At 41.7% G+C, this 23,538-nt stretch overlaps 1 protein-coding gene and 1 non-coding gene across 2 annotated transcripts in view; both read left to right on the top strand.

Moving 5' to 3' along the window:
- Nucleotides 1-22,902, top strand: part of LOC124035390 (very long-chain acyl-CoA synthetase-like) — a 75,808-nt gene extending 52,906 nt beyond the window's left edge. The window contains exons 2-7 of the mRNA XM_046348845.1: nt 14,054-14,248; nt 16,534-16,624; nt 16,951-17,146; nt 18,912-19,009; nt 20,948-21,078; nt 22,003-22,902. Coding sequence (XP_046204801.1) covers nt 14,054-14,248; nt 16,534-16,624; nt 16,951-17,146; nt 18,912-19,009; nt 20,948-21,078; nt 22,003-22,179 — 888 coding nt within the window. The 3' untranslated portion in view covers nt 22,180-22,902. The remainder of the gene's footprint in view (nt 1-14,053; nt 14,249-16,533; nt 16,625-16,950; nt 17,147-18,911; nt 19,010-20,947; nt 21,079-22,002) is intronic.
- On the top strand, nt 21,117-21,197 carry trnat-ugu. The gene has a single exon. It is a non-coding gene; the product is annotated as a tRNA-Thr (tRNA).
- Nucleotides 22,903-23,538: the final 636 nt, after the last annotated feature.

Here is a 23,538-nt window from a genome sequence, read left to right as displayed (position 1 = left end):
AATACACTATATGACTGAACAGACTCCTGTCTCTATGACTGAACAGACTCCTGTCTATATGACTGTACAGACTCCTGTCTCTTATGGTAATACACTATATGACTGTACAGACTCCTGTCTCTAATGGTATCACACTATATGACTGAACAGACTCCTGTCTCTATGACTGTACAGACTCCTGTCTCTATTGGTAATACACTATATGACTGAACAGACTCCTGTCTCTATGACTGTGAAGACTCCTGTCTATATGACTGTGCATACTCCTGTCTCTATGACTGTCTCTAATGGTAATACACTATATGACTGTGCAGACTCCTGTCTCTAATGGTAATACACTATATGACTGTACAGACTCCTGTCTCTATGACTGAACAGACTCCTGTCTCTATGACTGTACAGACTCCTGTCTCTATGACTGTACAGACTCCTGTCTCTAATGGTAATACACTATATGACTGAACAGACTCCTGTTTCTATGACTGTGAAGACTCCTGTCTCTATGACTGTACAGACTCCTGTCTCTAATGGTAATACACTATATGACTGAACAGACTCCTGTCTCTATGACTGTACAGACTCCTGTCTCTATGACTGTACAGACTCCTGTCTCTAATGGTAATACACTATATGACTGAACAGACTCCTGTTTCTATGACTGTACAGACTCCTGTCTCTATGACTGAACAGACTCCTGTCTCTAATGATAATACACTATATGACTGAACAGACTCCTGTCTCTATGACTGTACAGACTCCTGTCTCTAATGGTAATACACTATATGACTGCGCTGACTCCTGTCTCTAATGGTAGTACACTATATGACTGAACAGACACCTGTCTCTATGACTGTACAGACTCCTGTCTCTATGACTGAACAGACTCCTGTCTCTATGACTGTACAGACTCCTGTCTCTATGACTGTACAGACTCCTGTCTCTAATGGTAATACACTATATGACTGAACAGACTCCTGTCTCTATGACTGTACAGACTCCTGTCTCTATGACTGTACAGACTCCTGTCTCTAATGATAATACACTATATGACTGAACAGACTCCTGTCTCTATGACTGTACAGACTCCTGTCTCTAATGGTAATACACTATATGACTGCGCTGACTCCTGTCTCTAATGGTAATACACTATATGACTGCGCTGACTCCTGTCTCTAATGGTAGTACACTATATGACTGAACAGACACCTGTCTCTATGACTGTACAGACTCCTGTCTCTATGACTTTGCAGACTCCTGTCTCTATGACTGAACAGACTCCTGTCTCTATGACTGAACAGACTCCTGTCTCTATGACTGAACAGACTCCTGTCTCTAATGGTAATACACTATATGACTGAACAGACTCCTGTTTCTATGACTGTCTCTAATGGTAATACACTATATGACTGAACAGACTCCTGTCTCTAATGGTAATACACTATATGACTGAACAGACTCCTGTCTCTATGACTGTACAGACTCCTGTCTCTAATGGTAATACACTATATGACTGCGCTGACTCCTGTCTCTAATGGTAGTACACTATATGACTGAACAGACACCTGTCTCTATGACTGTACAGACTCCTGTCTCTAATGGTAATACACTATATGACTGAACAGACTCCTGTCTCTATGACTGTGCAGACTCCTGTCTCTATGACTGTGCAGACTCCTGTCTCTATGACTGAACAGACTCCTGTCTCTATGACTGAACAGACTCCTGTCTCTATGACTGAACAGACTCCTGTCTCTAATGGTAATACACTATATGACTGAACAGACTCCTGTCTCTATGACTGTACAGACTCCTGTCTCTATGACTGTACAGACTCCTGTCTCTAATGGTAATACACTATATGACTGAACAGACTCCTGTCTCTAATGGTAATACACTATATGACTGAACAGACTCCTGTCTCTATGACTGAACAGACTCCTGTCTCTATGACTGTACAGACTCCTGTCTCAAATGGTAATACACTATATGACTGAACAGACTCCTGTCTCTATGACTGTGCAGAATCCTGTCTCTATGACTGTCTCTAATGGTAATACACTATATGACTGAACAGACTCCTGTCTCTATGACTGAACAGACTCCTGTCTCTATGACTGAACAGACTCCTGTCTCTAATGATAATACACTATATGACTGAACAGACTCCTGTCTCTATGACTGTACAGACTCCTGTCTCTAATGGTAATACACTATATGACTGCGCTGACTCCTGTCTCTAATGGTAGTACACTATATGACTGAACAGACACCTGTCTCTATGACTGTACAGACTCCTGTCTCTAATGGTAATACACTATATGACTGAACAGACTCCTGTCTCTATGACTGTGCAGACTCCTGTCTCTATGACTTTGCAGACTCCTGTCTCTATGACTGAACAGACTCCTGTCTCTATGACTGAACAGACTCCTGTCTCTATGACTGAACAGACTCCTGTCTCTAATGGTAATACACTATATGACTGAACAGACTCCTGTTTCTATGACTGTCTCTAATGGTAATACACTATATGACTGAACAGACTCCTGTCTCTATGACTGTACAGACTCCTGTCTCTATGACTGTACAGACTCCTGTCTCTAATGGTAATACACTATATGACTGAACAGACTCCTGTCTCTAATGGTAATACACTATATGACTGAACAGACTCCTGTCTCTATGACTGTACAGACTCCTGTCTCAAATGGTAATACACTATATGACTGTACAGACTCCTGTCTCTAATGGTAATACACTATATGACTGTACAGACTCCTGTCTCTAATGGTAATACACTATATGACTGTACTGACTCCTGTCTCTAATGTTAATACAGTATATGACAGTACAGACTCCTGTCCCTTTTGGTAATACACTATATGACTGAACAGACTCCTGTCTCTATGACTGTACAGACTCCTCTCTCTAATGGTAATACACTATATGACTGAACAGACTCCTGTCTCTATGACTGTACAGACTCCTCTCTCTAATGGTAATACAGTATATGACTGTACAGACTCCTGTCCCTTTTGGTAATACACTATATGACTGAACAGACTCCTGTCTCTATGACTGAACAGACTCCTGTCTATATGACTGTACAGACTCCTGTCTCTTATGGTAATACACTATATGACTGTACAGACTCCTGTCTCTAATGGTATCACACTATATGACTGAACAGACTCCTGTCTCTATGACTGTACAGACTCCTGTCTCTATTGGTAATACACTATATGACTGAACAGACTCCTGTCTCTATGACTGTGAAGACTCCTGTCTATATGACTGTGCATACTCCTGTCTCTATGACTGTCTCTAATGGTAATACACTATATGACTGTGCAGACTCCTGTCTCTAATGGTAATACACTATATGACTGTCAGACTCCTGTCTCTATGACTGAACAGACTCCTGTCTCTATGACTGTACAGACTCCTGTCTCTATGACTGTACAGACTCCTGTCTCTAATGGTAATACACTATATGACTGAACAGACTCCTGTTTCTATGACTGTGAAGACTCCTGTCTCTATGACTGTACAGACTCCTGTCTCTAATGGTAATACACTATATGACTGAACAGACTCCTGTCTCTATGACTGTACAGACTCCTGTCTCTATGACTGTACAGACTCCTGTCTCTAATGGTAATACACTATATGACTGAACAGACTCCTGTTTCTATGACTGTACAGACTCCTGTCTCTATGACTGAACAGACTCCTGTCTCTAATGATAATACACTATATGACTGAACAGACTCCTGTCTCTATGACTGTACAGACTCCTGTCTCTAATGGTAATACACTATATGACTGCGCTGACTCCTGTCTCTAATGGTAGTACACTATATGACTGAACAGACACCTGTCTCTATGACTGTACAGACTCCTGTCTCTATGACTGAACAGACTCCTGTCTCTATGACTGAACAGACTCCTGTCTATGACTGTACAGACTCCTGTCTCTATGACTGTACAGACTCCTGTCTCTAATGGTAATACACTATATGACTGAACAGACTCCTGTCTCTATGACTGTACAGACTCCTGTCTCTATGACTGTACAGACTCCTGTCTCTAATGATAATACACTATATGACTGAACAGACTCCTGTCTCTATGACTGTACAGACTCCTGTCTCTAATGGTAATACACTATATGACTGCGCTGACTCCTGTCTCTAATGGTAATACACTATATGACTGCGCTGACTCCTGTCTCTAATGGTAGTACACTATATGACTGAACAGACACCTGTCTCTATGACTGTACAGACTCCTGTCTCTATGACTTTGCAGACTCCTGTCTCTATGACTGAACAGACTCCTGTCTCTATGACTGAACAGACTCCTGTCTCTATGACTGAACAGACTCCTGTCTCTAATGGTAATACACTATATGACTGAACAGACTCCTGTTTCTATGACTGTCTCTAATGGTAATACACTATATGACTGAACAGACTCCTGTCTCTAATGGTAATACACTATATGACTGAACAGACTCCTGTCTCTATGACTGTACAGACTCCTGTCTCTAATGGTAATACACTATATGACTGCGCTGACTCCTGTCTCTAATGGTAGTACACTATATGACTGAACAGACACCTGTCTCTATGACTGTACAGACTCCTGTCTCTAATGGTAATACACTATATGACTGAACAGACTCCTGTCTCTATGACTGTGCAGACTCCTGTCTCTATGACTGTGCAGACTCCTGTCTCTATGACTGAACAGACTCCTGTCTCTATGACTGAACAGACTCCTGTCTCTATGACTGAACAGACTCCTGTCTCTAATGGTAATACACTATATGACTGAACAGACTCCTGTCTCTATGACTGTACAGACTCCTGTCTCTATGACTGTACAGACTCCTGTCTCTAATGGTAATACACTATATGACTGAACAGACTCCTGTCTCTAATGGTAATACACTATATGACTGAACAGACTCCTGTCTCTATGACTGAACAGACTCCTGTCTCTATGACTGTACAGACTCCTGTCTCAAATGGTAATACACTATATGACTGAACAGACTCCTGTCTCTATGACTGTGCAGAATCCTGTCTCTATGACTGTCTCTAATGGTAATACACTATATGACTGAACAGACTCCTGTCTCTATGACTGAACAGACTCCTGTCTCTATGACTGAACAGACTCCCGTCTCTAATGGTAATACACTATATGACTGAACAGACTCCTGTTTCTATGACTGTCTCTAATGGTAATACACTATATGACTGAACAGACTCCTGTCTCTATGACTGTACAGACTCCTGTCTCTAATGGTAATACACTATATGACTGAACAGACTCCTGTCTCTAATGGTAATACACTATATGACTGAACAGACTCCTGTCTCTATGACTGAACAGACTCCTGTCTCTATGACTGTACAGACTCCTGTCTCAAATGGTAATACACTATATGACTGAACAGACTCCTGTCTCTATGACTGTGCAGAATCCTGTCTCTATGACTGTCTCTAATGGTAATACACTATATGACTGAACAGACTCCTGTCTCTATGACTGAACAGACTCCTGTCTCTATGACTGTACAGACTCCTGTCTCTATGACCGTCTCTAATGGTAATACACTATATGACTGTACAGACTCCTGTCTCTATGACTGTACTGACTCCTGTCTCTATGACTGTCTCTAATGGTAATACACTATATGACTGTACTGACACCTGTCTCTATGACTGTCTCTAATGGTAATACACTATATGACTGAACAGACTCCTGTCTCTATGACTGTACTGACTCCTGTCTCTAATGGTAATACACTATATGACTGTACTGACTCCTGTCTCTATGACTATCTCTAATGGTAATACACTATATGACTGAACAGACACCTGTCTCTATGACTGTACAGACTCCTGTCTCTATGACTGTACAGACTCCTGTCTCTATGACTGTACAGACTCCTGTCTCTAATGGTAATACACTATATGACTGAACAGACTCCTGTCTCTAATGGTAATACACTATATGACTGAACAGACTCCTGTCTCTAATGGTAATACCCTATATGACTGAACAGACTCCTGTCTCTATGACTGTGCAGAATCCTGTCTCTATGACTGTCTCTAATGGTAATACACTATATGACTGAACAGACTCCTGTCTCTATGACTGAACAGACTCCTGTCTCTATGACTGTACAGACTCCTGTCTCTATGACTGTCTCTAATGGTAATACACTATATGACTGTACAGACTCCTGTCCCTTTTGGTAATACACTATATGACTGTACAGACTCCTGTCTCTAATGGTAATACACTATATGACTGAACAGACTCCTGTCTCTATGACTGAACAGACTCCTGTCTATATGACTGTACAGACTCCTGTCTCTTATGGTAATACACTATATGACTGTACAGACTCCTGTCTCTATTGGTAATACACTATATGACTGTACAGACTCCTGTCTCTATGACTGAACAGACTCCTGTCTCTATGACTGTACAGACTCCTGTCTCTATGACTGTACAGACTCCTGTCTCTAATGGTAATACACTATATGACTGAACAGACTCCTGTTTCTATGACTGTGAAGACTCCTGTCTCTATGACTGTACAGACTCCTGTCTCTAATGGTAATACACTATATGACTGAACAGACTCCTGTCTCTATGACTGTACAGACTCCTGTCTCTATGACTGTACAGACTCCTGTCTCTAATGGTAATACACTATATGACTGCGCTGACTCCTGTCTCTAATGGTAGTACACTATATGACTGAACAGACACCTGTCTCTATGACTGTCTCCTGTCTCTATGACTGAACAGACTCCTGTCTCTATGACTGAACAGACTCCTGTCTCTATGACTGTACAGACTCCTGTCTCTATGACTGAACAGACTCCTGTCTCTAATGATAATACACTATATGACTGAACAGATTCCTGTCTCTATGACTGTACAGACTCCTGTCTCTAATGGTAATACACTATATGACTGCGCTGACTCCTGTCTCTAATGGTAGTACACTATATGACTGAACAGACACCTGTCTCTATGACTGTACAGACTCCTGTCTCTAATGGTAATACACTATATGACTGAACAGACTCCTGTCTCTATGACTGTGAAGACTCCTGTCTCTATGACTGTGCAGACTCCTGTCTCTATGACTGAACAGACTCCTGTCTCTATGACTGAACAGACTCCTGTCTCTATGACTGAACAGACTCCTGTCTCTATGACTGTACAGACTCCTGTCTCTAATGGTAATACACTATATGACTGAACAGACTCCTGTCTCTAATGGTAATACACTATATGACTGAACAGACTCCTGTCTCTATGACTGAACAGACTCCTGTCTCTAATGATAATACACTATATGACTGAACAGATTCCTGTCTCTATGACTGTACAGACTCCTGTCTCTAATGGTAATACACTATATGACTGCGCTGACTCCTGTCTCTAATGGTAGTACACTATATGACTGAACAGACACCTGTCTCTATGACTGTACAGACTCCTGTCTCTAATGGTAATACACTATATGACTGAACAGACTCCTGTCTCTATGACTGTGAAGACTCCTGTCTCTATGACTGTGCAGACTCCTGTCTCTATGACTGAACAGACTCCTGTCTCTATGACTGAACAGACTCCTGTCTCTATGACTGAACAGACTCCTGTCTCTATGACTGTACAGACTCCTGTCTCTAATGGTAATACACTATATGACTGAACAGACTCCTGTCTCTAATGGTAATACACTATATGACTGAACAGACTCCTGTCTCTATGACTGAACAGACTCCTGTCTCTATGACTGTACAGACTCCTGTCTCTAATGGTAATACACTATATGACTGAACAGACTCCTGTCTCTAATGGTAATACACTATATGACTGAACAGACTCCTGTCTCTATGACTGAACAGACTCCTGTCTCTATGACTGTACAGACTCCTGTCTCAAATGGTAATACACTATATGACTGTACAGACTCCTGTCTCTAATGGTAATACACTATATGACTGAACAGACTCCTGTCTCTAATGGTAATACACTATATGACTGAACAGACTCCTGTCTCTATGACTGTGCAGAATCCTGTCTCTATGACTGTCTCTAATGGTAATACACTATATGACTGAACAGACTCCTGTCTCTATGACTGAACAGACTCCTGTCTCTATGACTGTACAGACTCCTGTCTCAAACGGTAATACATTATATGACTGTACAGACTCCTGTTTCTATGACTGTACAGACTCCTGTCTCTATGACTGAACAGACTCCTGTCTCTATGACTGTACAGACTCCTGTCTCTATGACTGTCTCTAATGGTAATACACTATATGACTGTACAGACTCCTGTCTCTATGACTGTCTCTAATGGTAATACACTATATGACTGTACAGACTCCTGTCTCTAATGGTAATACACTATATGACTGCACTGACTCCTGTCTCTATGACTGTACTGACTCCTGTCTCTATGACTGTCTCTAATGGTAATACACTATATGACTGTACTGACTCCTGTCTCTATGACTGTCTCTAATGGTAATACACTATATGACTGAACAGACTCCTGTCTCTATGACTGTACTGACTCCTGTCTCTAATGGTAATACACTATATGACTGTACAGACTCCTGTCTCTATGACTGAACAGACTCCTGTCTCTATGACTGTACAGACTCCTGTCTCAAATGGTAATACACTATATGACTGTACAGACTCCTGTCTCTAATGGTAATACACTATATGACTGAACAGACTCCTGTCTCTAATGGTAATACACTATATGACTGAACAGACTCCTGTCTCTATGACTGTCTCTAATGGTAATACACTATATGACTGAACAGACTCCTGTCTCTATGACTGAACAGACTCCTGTCTCTATGACTGTACAGACTCCTGTCTCTATGACTGTCTCTAATGGTAATACACTATATGACTGTACAGACTCCTGTCTCTATGACTGTCTCTAATGGTAATACACTATATGACTGTACAGACTCCTGTCTCTAATGGTAATACACTATATGACTGTACTGACTCCTGTCTCTATGACTGTACTGACTCCTGTCTCTATGACTGTCTCTAATGGTAATACACTATATGACTGTACTGACTCCTGTCTCTATGACTGTCTCTAATGGTAATAACTCTCTCTCCTCTGCTCTCATCCTTCTAGATCTGTCGGCTGCCTTCGATACTGTGAACCATCAAATCCTCCTCTCCACCCTCTCCGAGTTGGGCATCTCCGGCGCGGCCCACGCTTGGATTGCGTCCTACCTGACAGGTCGCTCCTACCAGGTGGCGTGGCGAGAATCTGTCTCCTCACCACGCGCTCTCACCACTGGTGTCCCCCAGGGCTCTGTTCTTGGCCCTCTCCTATTCTCGCTCAAGTCACTTGGCTCTGTCATAACCTCACATGGTCTCTCTTATCATTGCTATGCAGACGACACACAATTAATCTTCTCCTTTCCCCCTTCTGATGACCAGGTGGCGAATCGCATCTCTGCATGTCTGGCAGACATATCAGTGTGGATGACGGATCACCACCTCAAGCTGAACCTCGGCAAGACGGAGCTGCTCTTCCTCCCGGGGAAGGACTGCCCGTTCCATGATCTCGCCATCACGGTTGACAACTCCATTGTGTCCTCCTCCCAGAGCGCCAAGAACCTTGGCGTGATCCTGGACAACACCCTGTCGTTCTCAACCAACATCAAGGCGGTGGCCCGTTCCTGTAGGTTCATGCTCTACAACATCCGCAGAGTACGACCCTGCCTCACACAGGAAGCGGCGCAGGTCCTAATCCAGGCACTTGTCATCTCCCGTCTGGATTACTGCAACTCGCTGTTGGCTGGGCTCCCTGCCTGTGCCATTAAACCCCTTCAACTCATCCAGAACGCCGCAGCCCGTCTGGTGTTCAACCTTCCCAAGTTCTCTCACGTCACCCCGCTCCTCCGTTCTCTCCACTGGCTTCCAGTTGAAGCTCGCATCCACTACAAGACCATGGTGCTTGCCTACGGAGCTGTGAGGGGAACGGCACCTCAGTACCTCCAGGCTCTGATCAGGCCCTACACCCAAACAAGGGCACTGCGTTCATCCACCTCTGGCCTGCTCGCCTCCCTACCACTGAGGAAGTACAGCTCCCGCTCAGCCCAGTCAAAACTGTTCGCTGCCCTGGCCCCCCAATGGTGGAACAAACTCCCTCACGACGCCAGGACAGCGGAGTCAATCACCACCTTCCGGAGACACCTGAAACCCCACCTCTTTAAGGAATACCTAGGATAGGATAAGTAATCCCTCTCACCCCCCCCCTAAGTTTTAGATGCACTATTGTTAAGTGACTGTCCCACTGGATGTCATAAGGTGAATGCACCAATTTGTAAGTCGCTCTGGATAAGAGCGTCTGCTAAATGACTTAAATGTAAAATGTAAATGTAATACACTATATGACTGAACAGACTCCTGTCTCTATGACTGTACTGACTCCTGTCTCTAATGGTAATACACTATATGACTGTACAGACTCCTGTCTCTATGACTGTACAGACTCCTGTCTCTATGACTGTACAGACTCCTGTCTCTATGACTGTACAGACTCCTGTCTCTAATGGTAATACACTATATGACTGAACAGACTCCTGTCTCTATGACTGAACAGACTCCTGTCTCTATGACTGTACAGACTCCTGTCTCAAAAGGTAATACACTATATGACTGTACAGACTCCTGTCTCTAATGGTAATACACTATATGACTGAACAGACTCCTGTCTCTAATGGTAATACCCTATATGACTGAACAGACTCCTGTCTCTATGACTGTGCAGAATCCTGTCTCTATGACTGTCTCTAATGGTAATACACTATATGACTGAACAGAGTCCTGTCTCTATGACTGAACAGACTCCTGTCTCTATGACTGTACAGACTCCTGTCTCTATGACTGTCTCTAATGGTAATACACTATATGACTGAACAGACTCCTGTCTCTATGACTGAACAGACTCCTGTCTCTATGACTGAACAGACTCCTGTCTCTATGACTGTACTGACTCCTGTCTCTAATGGTAATACACTATATGACTGTACAGACTCCTGTCTCTATGACTGTACTGACTCCTGTCTCTATGACTGTCTCTAATGGTAATACACTATATGACTGTACTGACTCCTGTCTCTATGACTATCTCTAATGGTAATGCACTATATGACTGAACAGACTCCTGTCTCTAATGGTAATACCCTATATGACTGAACAGAATCCTGTCTCTATGACTGTCTCTAATGTTAATACACTATATGACTGAACAGACTCCTGTCTCTATGACTGTACAGACTCCTGTCTCAAATGGTAATACATTATATGACTGTACAGACTCCTGTCTCTATGACTGTACAGACTCCTGTCTCTATGACTGTCTCTAATGGTAATACACTATATGACTGTACAGACTCCTGTCTCTATGACTGTCTCTAATGGTAATACACTATATGACTGTACAGACTCCTGTCTCTATGACTGTCTCTAATGGTAATACACTATATGACTGTACAGACTCCTGTCTCTAATGGTAATACACTATATGACTGTACTGACTCCTGTCTCTATGACTGTCTCTAATGGTAATACACTATATGACTGTACAGACTCCTGTCTCTAATGGTAATACACTATATGACTGAACAGACTCCTGTCTCTATGACTGTACTGACTCCTGTCTCTAATGGTAATACACTATATGACTGTACAGACTCCTGTCTCTATGACTGTACAGACTCCTGTCTCTATGACTGTACAGACTCCTGTCTCTATGACTGTCTCTAATGGTAATACACTATATGACTGAACAGACTCCTGTCTCTATGACTGTACTGACTCCTGTCACTAATGGTAATACACTATATGAATGTACAGACTCCTGTCTCTATGACTGTACAGACTCCTGTCTCTATGACTGTACAGACTCCTGGCTCTAATGGTAATACAGTATATGACAGTACAGACTCCTGTCTCTAATGATAATACACTATATGACTGTACAGACTCCTGTTTCTATGACTGTACAGACTCCTGTCTCTAATGGTAATACAGTATATGACTGTACAGACTCCTATCTCTATGACTGTACTGACTCCTGTCTCTATGACTGTCTGTAATGGTAATACACTAAATGACTGTACAGACTCCTGTCTCTATGACTGTCTCTAATGGTAATACACTATATGACTGTACAGACTCCTGTCTCTATGACTGTACTGACTCCTGTCTCTATGACTGTCTCTAATGGTAATACACTATATGACTGTACAGACTCCTGTCTCTATGACTGTACTGACTCCTGTCTCTAATGGTAATACACTATATGACTGTACTGACTCCTGTCTCTAATGTTAATACAGTATATGACAGTACAGACTCCTGTCTCTAATGATAATACACTATATGACTGTACAGACTCCTGTTTCTATGACTGTACTGACTCCTGTCTCTAATGGTAATACAGTATATGACTGTACAGACTCCTGTCTCTATTGGTAATACACTATATGACTGTACAGACTCCTGTCTCTAATGGTAATACACTATATGACTGAACAGACTCCTGTCTCTATGACAGTACAGACTCCTGTCTCTAATGGTAATACACTATATGACTGCACAGACTCCTGTCTCTATGACTGAACAGACTCCTGTCTCTATGACTGTACAGACTCCTGTCTCTAATGGTAATACACTATACGACTGTACAGACTCCTGTCTCTATTGGTAATACACTATATGACTGAACAGACTCCTGTCTCTATGACTGTACAGACTCCTGTCTCTAATGGTAATACACTATACGACTGTACAGACTCCTGTCTCTATTGGTAATACACTATATGACTGAACAGACTCCTGTCTCTATGACTGTGAAGACTCCTGTCGCTATGACTGTGCAGACTCCTGTCTCTATGACTGTCTCTAATGGTAATACACTATATGACTGTGCAGACTCCTGTCTCTAATGGTAATACACTATATGACTGTACAGACTCCTGTCTCTATGACTGAACAGACTCCTGTCTCTATGACTGTACAGACTCCTGTCTCTAATGGTAATACACTATATGACTGAACAGACTCCTGTTTCTATGACTGTACAGACTCCTGTCTCTATGACTGTCTCTAATGGTAATAAACTATATGACTGAACAGACTCCTGTCTCTATGACTGTAGACTCCTGTCTCTATGACTGTAGACTCCTGTCTCTATTGGTAATACACTATATGACTGTACAGACTCCTGTCTCTACTGGTAATACACTATATGACTGTACAGACTCCTGTCTCTATGACTGTACAGACTCCTGTCTCTATGACTGAACAGACTCCTGTCTCTATGACTGTACAGACTCCTGTCTCTAATGGTAATACACTATATGACTGAACAGACTCCTGTCTCTATGACTGTACAGACTTCTGTCTCTAATGGTAATACACTATATGACTGTGCAGACTCCTGTCTCTATTGGTAATACACTATATGACTGAACAGATACCTGTCTCTATGACTGTCTCTAATGGTAATACACTATATGACTGAACAGACTCCTGTCTCTATGACTGTGCAGACTCCTGTCTCTATGACTGTACAGACTCCTGTCTCTAATGGTAATACACTATATGACTGTACAGACTCCTGTCTCTATGACTGTGCAGACTCCTGTCTCTATGACTGTGCAGACTCCTGTCTCTAATGGTAATACACTATATGACTGTACAGACTCCTGTCTCTATGACAGTACAGACTCCCGTCTCTATGACTGTGCAGACTCCTGTCTCTATGACTGTGCAGACTCCTGTCTCTAATGGTAATACACTAAATGACTGTTCAAATGAGAATTTGAATTAGAAAATCATTATTGTTCACCAAATGTGTGCATTCGTCTTTGACTTCACAATAACACGATTGACATTACAACCAAAATAAAAACATTGAAAAGATGAATGTTTGTGTTTTCTCCCAACGTTCCAGAGAGACAACGACAGAAAGCACAAAGTCAGGCTGGCCATTGGTAACGGTGTGAGAGCAGAGATATGGAAGGAATTCCTGAACCGCTTTGGGAGCATCTACGTGAGGGAGTTTTATGCTTCAACGGAGGGCAATGTGGGATTGATCAACTACACCGGGAAGATAGGAGCTATCGGACGAGTCAACTACCTGCACCGGGTAAGGACTGACTCTGGAACAGCCCTGTCTCCTGGGCCCGGATTCTTAATGTCTCACTACCTACACCAGGTAAGGACTGACTCCTGAACAGCCCTGTCTCCTGGGCCCGGATTCATAATGTCTCACTACCTACACCAGGTAAGGACTGACTCCTGAACAGCCCTGTCTCCTGGGCCCGGATTCATAATGTCTCACTACCTACACCGGGTAAGGACTGACTCCTGAACAGCCCTGTCTCCTGGGCCCGGATTCATAATGTCTCACTACCTGCACCAGGTAAGGACTGACTCCTGAACAGCCCTGTCTCCTGGGCCCGGATTCATAATGTCTCACTACCTACACCCGGTAAGGACTGACTCCTGAACAGCCCTGTCTCCTGGGCCCGGATTCATAATGTCTCACTACCTGCACCGGGTAAGGACTGACTCCTGAACAGCCCTGTCTCCTGGGCCCGGATTCATAATGTCTCACTACCTACACCAGGTAAGGACTGACTCCTGAACAGCCCTGTCTCCTGGGCCCGGATTCATAATGTCCCCCCCCCTGTTCATGAAACCTTATTCATTATGATCTAAAAGGCAAATCTGGATCCCTAGATCAGTACTCCTACTCTGAGACACTTTATGACTAAGGGGCCTGAAGATCTGACTCCTAAAGAACCATGGTTGGGGACAATTCCATTTATTAATTTCAGTTACTGAATTGAAATGGAATTGACTCCAACTCTACTGAGATATCATGCTTTCCTCTACATGTAAATGCCATTTGAATAATTTAGAAGACGTTCTTATCCAGACTCACAGTTAGTACATTTATCTTAACATAGCTAGATACTTATATTTGTATTAAATTGGTAAAGCTTGTACTTCTTACATTGGACATTTTACCAGGGTTGGGATCCGAACATCAACTGAAATGCTGTGTTTTTATCACAGTGATGTCTCTCCTGTCTCTGTTATAGAATCTGTTTCACTATGTTCTGATCATGATGTCTCTCCTGTCTCTGTTATAGAATCTGTTTCACTATGTTCTGATCATGATGTCTCTCCTGTCTCTGTTATAGAATCTGTTTCACTATGTTCTGATCATGATGTCTCTCTTATAGAATCTGTTTCACTATGTTCTGATCATGATGTCTCTCCTGTCTCTTATAGAATCTGTTTCACTATGTTCTGATCATGATGTCTCTGTTATAGAATCTGTTTCACTATGTTCTGATCATGATGTCTCTCTTATAGAATCTGTTTCACTATGTTCTGATCATGATGTCTCTCCTGTCTCTTATAGAATCTGTTTCACTATGTTCTGATCATGATGTCTCTCTTATAGAATCTGTTTCACTATGTTCTGATCATGATGTCTCTCTTATAGAATCTGTTTCACTATGTTCTGATCATGATGTCTCTCCTGTCTCTCTTATAGAATCTGTTTCACTATGTTCTGATCATGATGTCTCTCCTGTCTATTATAGAATCTGTTTCACTATGTTCTGATCATGATGTCTCTGTTATAGAATCTGTTTCACTATGTTCTGATCATGATGTCTCTCCTGTCTCTTATAGAATCTGTTTCACTATGTTCTGATCATGATGTCTCTCTTATAGAATCTGTTTCACTATGTTCTGATCATGATGTCTCTCCTGTCTCTTATAGAATCTGTTTCACTATGTTCTGATCATGATGTCTCTGTTATAGAATCTGTTTCACTATGTTCTGATCATGATGTCTCTCCTGTCTCTTATAGAATCTGTTTCACTATGTTCTGATCATGATGTCTCTCCTGTCTCTTATAGAATCTGTTTCACTATGTTCTGATCATGATGTCTCTCTTATAGAATCTGTTTCACTATGTTCTGATCATGATGTCTCTCTTATAGAATCTGTTTCACTATGTTCTGATCATGATGTCTCTCTTATAGAATCTGTTTCACTATGTTCTGATCATGATGTCTCTCCTGTCTCTGTTATAGAATCTGTTTCACTATGTTCTGATCATGATGTCTCTCTTATAGAATCTGTTTCACTATGTTCTGATCATGATGTCTCTCCTGTCTCTTATAGAATCTGTTTCACTATGTTCTGATCATGATGTCTCTCCTGTCTCTTATAGAATCTGTTTCACTATGTTCTGATCATGATGTCTCTCTTATAGAATCTGTTTCACTATGTTCTGATCATGATGTCTCTCTTATAGAATCTGTTTCACTATGTTCTGATCATGATGTCTCTCTTATAGAATCTGTTTCACTATGTTCTGATCATGATGTCTCTCCTGTCTCTTATAGAAGCTGTTTCCTTATACTCTGATTAAATACGACACAGAGAGAGATGAACCAATCAGAGACTCTACCGGACTGTGTGTAGAAGCTCCTAAAGGTGAGATGCTCTTTCATAGGTGTGTTAGTATTGGCCTTTATTTAACCAGGGAGGTTACTGTGGACACATTCTGGTGTACAATAATGACCTGAAAATCACACACATCTCAATGTACATTATGCTATTCATGTTTGGGTGTTCGGCCCGTTCCCTAAGGAAGAGACAGGACTGTTGGTGTGGGTATACATTATGGTGTGTGTGTGTGTGTGTGTGTGTGTGTGTGTGTGTGTGTGTGTGTGTGTGTGTGTGTGTGTGTGTGTGTGTGTGTGTGTGTGTGTGTGTGTGTGTGTGTGTGTGTGTGTGTGTGTGTGTGTGTCTTCCTGAAGATGAAACAGGACTGTTGGTGTGCCAGATCACGGACATCGCTCCTTTTGTTGGATACGCTAACAGCCAGCAGACAGAGAAGAAGAGACTGAGAGACGTGTTTCAGAAAGGAGATCTGTACTTTAACAGTGGAGACCTGCTGAAGATAGGCCAGGACAACTTTATTTACTTTCAGGATCGAGTCGGAGATACATTCAGGTACGTATTCTGACCTACAGTATGGCATTATATTTAGTTGAGTTGTATTGACCCCTACAGGTGGAAGGGAGAGACCATATTATATTATATTTAGTTGAGTTGAATTGACCCCAAGAGGTGGAAGGGAGAGAATATATTATATTATATTTAGTTGAGTTATATTGACCCCTACAGGTGGAAGGGAGAGAACATATTATATTATATTTAGTTGAGTTATATTGACCCCTACAGGTGGAAGGGAGAGAATATATTATATTTTATTTAGTTGAGTTATATTGACCCCTACAGGTGGAAGGGAGAGAATATATTATATTATATTTAGTTGAGTTCAATTGACCCCTACAGGTGGAAGGGAGAGAACATATTATATTATATTTAGTTGAGTTATATTGACCCCTACAGGTGGAAGGGAGAGAACATATTATATTATATTTAGTTGAGTTATATTGACCCCTACAGGTGGAAGGGAGAGAACATATTATATTTTATTTAGTTGAGTTATATTGACCCCTACAGGTGGAAGGGAGAGAACATATTATATTATATTTAGTTGAGTTCAATTGACCCCTACAGGTGGAAGGGAGAGAATATATTATATTATATTTAGTTGAGTTACATTGACCCCTACAGGTGGAAGGGAGAAAACATATTATATTATATTTAGTTGAGTTGAATTGACCCCTACAGGTGGAAGGGAGAGAATATATTATATTATATTTAGTTGAGTTACATTGACCCCTACAGGTGGAAGGGAGAAAACATATTATATTTAGTTGAGTTGTATTGACCCCTAGAGGTGGAAGGGAGAGAACATATTATATTATATTATATTTAGTTGAGTTGAATTGACCCCAAGAGGTGGAAGGGAGAGAATATATTATATTATATTTAGTTGAGTTATATTGACCCCTACAGGTGGAAGGGAGAGAACATATTATATTTTATTTAGTTGAGTTATATTGACCCCTACAGGTGGAAGGGAGAGAACATATTATATTATATTTAGTTGAGTTGTATTGACCCCTACAGGTGGAAGGGAGAGAATATATTATATTTTATTTAGTTGAGTTGTATTGACCCCTACAGGTGGAAGGGAGAGAACATATTATATTATATTTAGTTGAGTTGTATTGACCCCTACAGGTGGAAGGGAGAGAATATATTATATTTTATTTAGTTGAGTTGTATTGACCCCTACAGGTGGAAGGGAGAGAATATATTATATTTTATTTAGTTGAGTTGTATTGACCCCTACAGGTGGAAGGGAGAGAACATATTATATTATATTTAGTTGAGTTATATTGACCCCTACAGGTGGAAGGGAGAGAACATATTATATTATATTTAGTTGAGTTGTATTGACCCCTACAGGTGGAAGGGAGAGAATATATTATATTTTATTTAGTTGAGTTGTATTGACCCCTACAGGTGGAAGGGAGAGAATATATTATATTTTATTTAGTTGAGTTGTATTGACCCCTACAGGTGGAAGGGAGAGAACATATTATATTATATTTAGTTGAGTTATATTGACCCCTACAGGTGGAAGGGAGAGAACATATTATATTATATTTAGTTGAGTTGTATTGACCCCTACAGGTGGAAGGGAGAGAACATATTATATTATATTTAGTTGAGTTATATTGACCCCTACAGGTGGAAGGGAGAGAATATATTATATTATATTTAGTTGAGTTATATTGACCCCTACAGGTGGAAGGGAGAGAATATATTATATTTAGTTGAGTTATATTGACCCCTACAGGTGGAAGGGAGAGAATGTGGCCACAACTGAAGTAGCTGACATCCTCACCCTGATAGACTTTGTCCAAGAGGCAAATGTCTACGGCGTTCAAGTACCAGGTAAATCTAACCCGAACCTTAATCAAGTACCAGGTAAATCTAACCCGAACCTTAATCAAGTACCAGGTAAATCTAACCCTAACCCTAACCTTAATCCAAGTACCAGGTAAATCTAACCCTAATCTTAATCCAAGTAGCAGGTAAATCTAACCCTAACCTTAATCCAAGTACCAGGTAAATCTAACCCTAACCTTAATCCAAGTACCAGGTAAATCTAACCCTAATCTTAATCCAAGTAGCAGGTAAATCTAACCCTAACCTTAATCCAAGTACCAGGTAAATCTAACCTAAACCTTAATCAAGTACCAGGTAAATCTAATCTTAATCCAAGTAGCAGGTAAATCTAACCCTAACCTTAATCCAAGTACCAGGTAAATCTAACCTAAACCTTAATCAAGTACCAGGTAAATCTAATCTTAATCCAAGTAGCAGGTAAATCTAACCCTAACCTTAATCCAAGTACCAGGTAAATCTAACCCTAATCTTAATCCAAGTAGCAGGTAAATCTAACCCTAACCTTAATCCAAGTAGCAGGTAAATCTAATCTTAATCCAAGTAGCAGGTAAATCTAATCTTAATCCAAGTAGCAGGTAAATCTAACCCTAACCTTAATCCAAGTAGCAGGTAAATCTAATCTTAATCCAAGTACCAGGTAAATCTAATCTTAATCCAAGTAGCAGGTAAATCTAACCTTAATCCAAGTACCAGGTAAATCTAATCTTAATCCAAGTAGCAGGGAACCCTAACCTTTACCTTAAAATCAAACAGTACAATAATCCCCATAATAATCTGTCAGTTTAAACTAGAGATATCTTGCATTGGCGTCTCAATCCACCACATCCGCCGTTGTCGCGACCTTCTTAAAACAATTCCACATAGTTTAGTGGAACGCCCCCCCCCCCCGGCTTAGACAGGGTTTAGACTGTAGAGGGTTTTAAAGGGTTTAACAGTCCATTCACTCTGACATGTAATTAACCAGTAGGTCCCAATCATACGAATACAAAAACACAACCGTGACTATAAGCATTTCCCAAATTAAATGTACAACTATTGCTTCCCATTGCAAACATATTTTTCACATTCAGCACTAAAAAGTAACCAGTGATCTAAAGATGAACTAAAACAATGTTTCACACAGCATGTTATGCAGGTGAATGAGGACCCAAAAGCGACTTGGCGAAAACAGAGTCTTTATTCCAGTAAAGGAAAATAGGCAATACTCCTAGACAAATCGGAGCAGAAAACAAAACATAAAAAACTAATTCCACTCGTAGTGACGAGGACAGACTGGAGACTCGACCATAAACTGTAGGTTGCCTCGGGAAGGCACCGACCGTAGCAGACTCAGACACCTGCTCACACGCAGCATCTGAGGGAAACAAGACACAGCACGGCGAACAATATACAAGGATCCGACAGGACAGAAACGGAAAACAAGGGGAGAAATAGGGACTCTAATCAGAGGACAAGATAGGGAACAGGTGTGGAAAGACTAAATGAGTGAGTAGGAGAATAGGAACAGCTGGGAGCAGGAACGGAACGATAGAGAGAGGAGAGAGAGGGAGGGGGAGAGAGAGGGATAGAAAAAGGGAACGAACCTAATAAGACCAGCAGGGGGAAACGAACAGAAGGGAAAGCATAATGACAAGACAATATAAGACAAAACATGACACAGCAAGCGAGCTGGTATAAAAAGTACAGGTCCACTCGCCACATGATCATCATTTCAAACTTAACTTCTTAATAAAAGTGAAAGGAGAATTCCCATCCAAAAACAATCTTTTGGTATTGCTTTCATTCGTCCACTGTTGATACAGTCCCAAAATGTTTTGCATGTCAAAGGACTGGAACTCTAAAATACAGGAAGTGTCGTCACCGAATGATGCGTTCTGATGGTTTAGTTGTTGGAATGAGGCATTGTTGTATTCTGTCTCCAAGGCAACGAGGGGAGGATAGGAATGGCTGCCGTCACGGTGAAGGGGGGAGAACAGTTTGATGGCAACAAAACGTTCAGCCATGTAGCCAGCTTCCTACCGGCGTATGCACGGCCCCGCTTCATACGCATCCAGGTAACTATTCAAAAGTCTTTCTTCCTTATATTTACTGTGGTCCTGTAGCTCAGTTGGTAGAGCATGGCGCTTGTAACGCCAGGGTAGTGGGTTCGATCCCCGGGACCTCCCCGGGACCACCCATACGTAGAATGTATGCACACATGACTGTAAGTCGCTTTGGATAAAAGCGTCTGCTAAATGGCATATATTATTATTATTATTACATCATTAATTGTAGACAATTCATGTTATTATTTATGTGAAAGTAGATTACATTTTTTTTGTGCTTTTGTTTCAACCTACGGGTTGAAAAACGCTGTGTGGGAGCATATCGGGGTGCGTTTTTGTGGTTATGAGATCAGGGGGTTATCTGGATTAAAAATTAACGTAAGTGCTGGACGTGACAGGGAGCGCTATCAGCCCGTCGGCTTGGCTGCATTTTGGAGACAATTTTAGAGGCCCCCATCTTGGAGAGAAATATTTGCATTTTGAAGTCAATTTCCTACAATACTACACGTCTCAATGGAGCTGAAACAAGTTTTTGCAGTTTTAAAGCTAATTTCCTTCAATTCTAGGCATTTAGTTAAATGCTGTGTTCATTGTTTTTGTAATGTTCTATTCTCCCTGACTCTCTAGCTTTTATTTTGGTTATTGTTAGCTCTCAAAGATTATATTATTGAAAAATAATATTTTACTCGTTTAAGTTTACACTGAAATGTTTTTTTTTCACTCCAAAAAGGTATTTAAAAATAAATTTTTACACTGTTTGGACTTAGTCCACCAGAAGTAACGCTTCGGCGGCCCGCCCAAGGATTTCAATGGCAGAAAAATCCCTGGAGATGAATAGTGAATAGTCCACTGAGCCCAAAGCCTGTGTGTGTTTACATGTCTCTCTCCTGTCTGTCTGTCTGTCTGTCTGTCTGTCCCCCCCCATCCATCCAGAATGCGGTGGAGATGACTGGGACCTTCAAGCAGATGAAGGTGAGGTTAGTGGAGGAAGGTTTCGACCCGGCAGGCATCACAGACCCTCTGTACATCCTACAGGAGAGTAATCAGAGTTACACACCAATGACAGGCCAGATCTACGGCTCCATAGTGTCAGGCATCATCAAGCTGTGAACAGATCTGTGGTGATACTACTCCTGGGTCCTATTCATTAGGACATGCAATTGAAAACGTTTCAAAAATGTTTTGCAACGGAAAACAAAAATGAGTATTACTTAGTCCCTCCCTGTTTTAGTCCACGCCAGCACTCATTCTTTACCTGCGGCATCGTCTGAGACCGGCCACCCGGACAGCTAATGAAACTTAGGAGTATTTCTGTCAGTAAGTAATAAAGCCCTTTTGTGTGGAAAATCTCATTCTGATTGGCTGGGCCTGTGTTGAAGTGATTTAAATGTTGAAAGATAATGATGAAATAATTCCACTCTGAAACCTTATAACTGTATGAAATTGATTAGAATCATACAATTATTATCTGATGGTTTTGTGTAGTTTTAGTCAGTAAAATTATATATCTGTGAGTGTATTTTTAGTCAGAATTAGGGTTAAACAATATATCTGTACAATATGTCTTTAGCGTATCTTAAACAGAAACATTCAGTGCCGACCTGGCTAGAGGTTTGGGAGAGGACAGGGAGTACTTTTCAAGGTCTCCCTAATCTTTGTCGGTTGGGTAATGATACAGTATGTGCGTAGGATACCTACTGTTTGTGTGTGGAAGTATGTGCGTAGGATACCAACTGTTTGTGTGTGAATGTAAGTGCTTAAGGAGCCAGTATATAATGAATGGTTTTGTACAACGGACCAGCGCTCTCATGAATAAACATTTTGACTATCATAGCTGGGACTCTTGTCTGTTTCAATCAACCAGTATCTTACACATTCTGGGTTGCAGACTGAGTAGTTTAATTGAATTGGGTTTTGAACATTGAGAACATAATTCTCGTGACAGCCTGGGCCTGGCTCCCAAGTGGGTGGGCCTGGCTCCCAAGTGGGTGGGCCCGGCTCCCAAGTGGGTGGGCCTGGCTCCCAAGTGGGTGGGCCTGGCTCCCAAGTGGGTGGGCCTGGCTCCCAAGTGGGTGGGCCCGGCTCCCAAGTGGGTGGGCCTGGCTCCCAAGTGGGTGGGCCCGGCTCCCAAGTGGGTGGGCCTGGCTCCCAAGTGGGTGGGCCTGGCTCCCAAGTGGGTGGGCCTATGCCCTCCTTGGCCCATCCATGGCTAGCCTACACCTTGACCAGGGGTCAGAGAGCAGATATTCCATCTATATAGACTAGGTAGAGCCTACACCTTGTCCAGGGGTCAGAGAGCAGATATTCCATCCATATAGACTAGGTAGAGCCTACACCTTGTCCAGGGGTCAGAGAGCAGATATTCCATCTATATAGACTAGGTAGAGCCTACACCTTGACCAGGGGTCAGAGAGCAGATATTCCATCTATATAGACTAGGTAGAGCCTACACCTTGACCAGGGGTCAGA

The sequence above is a fragment of the Oncorhynchus gorbuscha genome, linkage group LG05 (genome assembly GCF_021184085.1).
Source record: "Oncorhynchus gorbuscha isolate QuinsamMale2020 ecotype Even-year linkage group LG05, OgorEven_v1.0, whole genome shotgun sequence".
NCBI lineage: Eukaryota > Metazoa > Chordata > Actinopteri > Salmoniformes > Salmonidae > Oncorhynchus > Oncorhynchus gorbuscha.
This window is presented reverse-complemented; position numbering and strand designations above follow the sequence as displayed.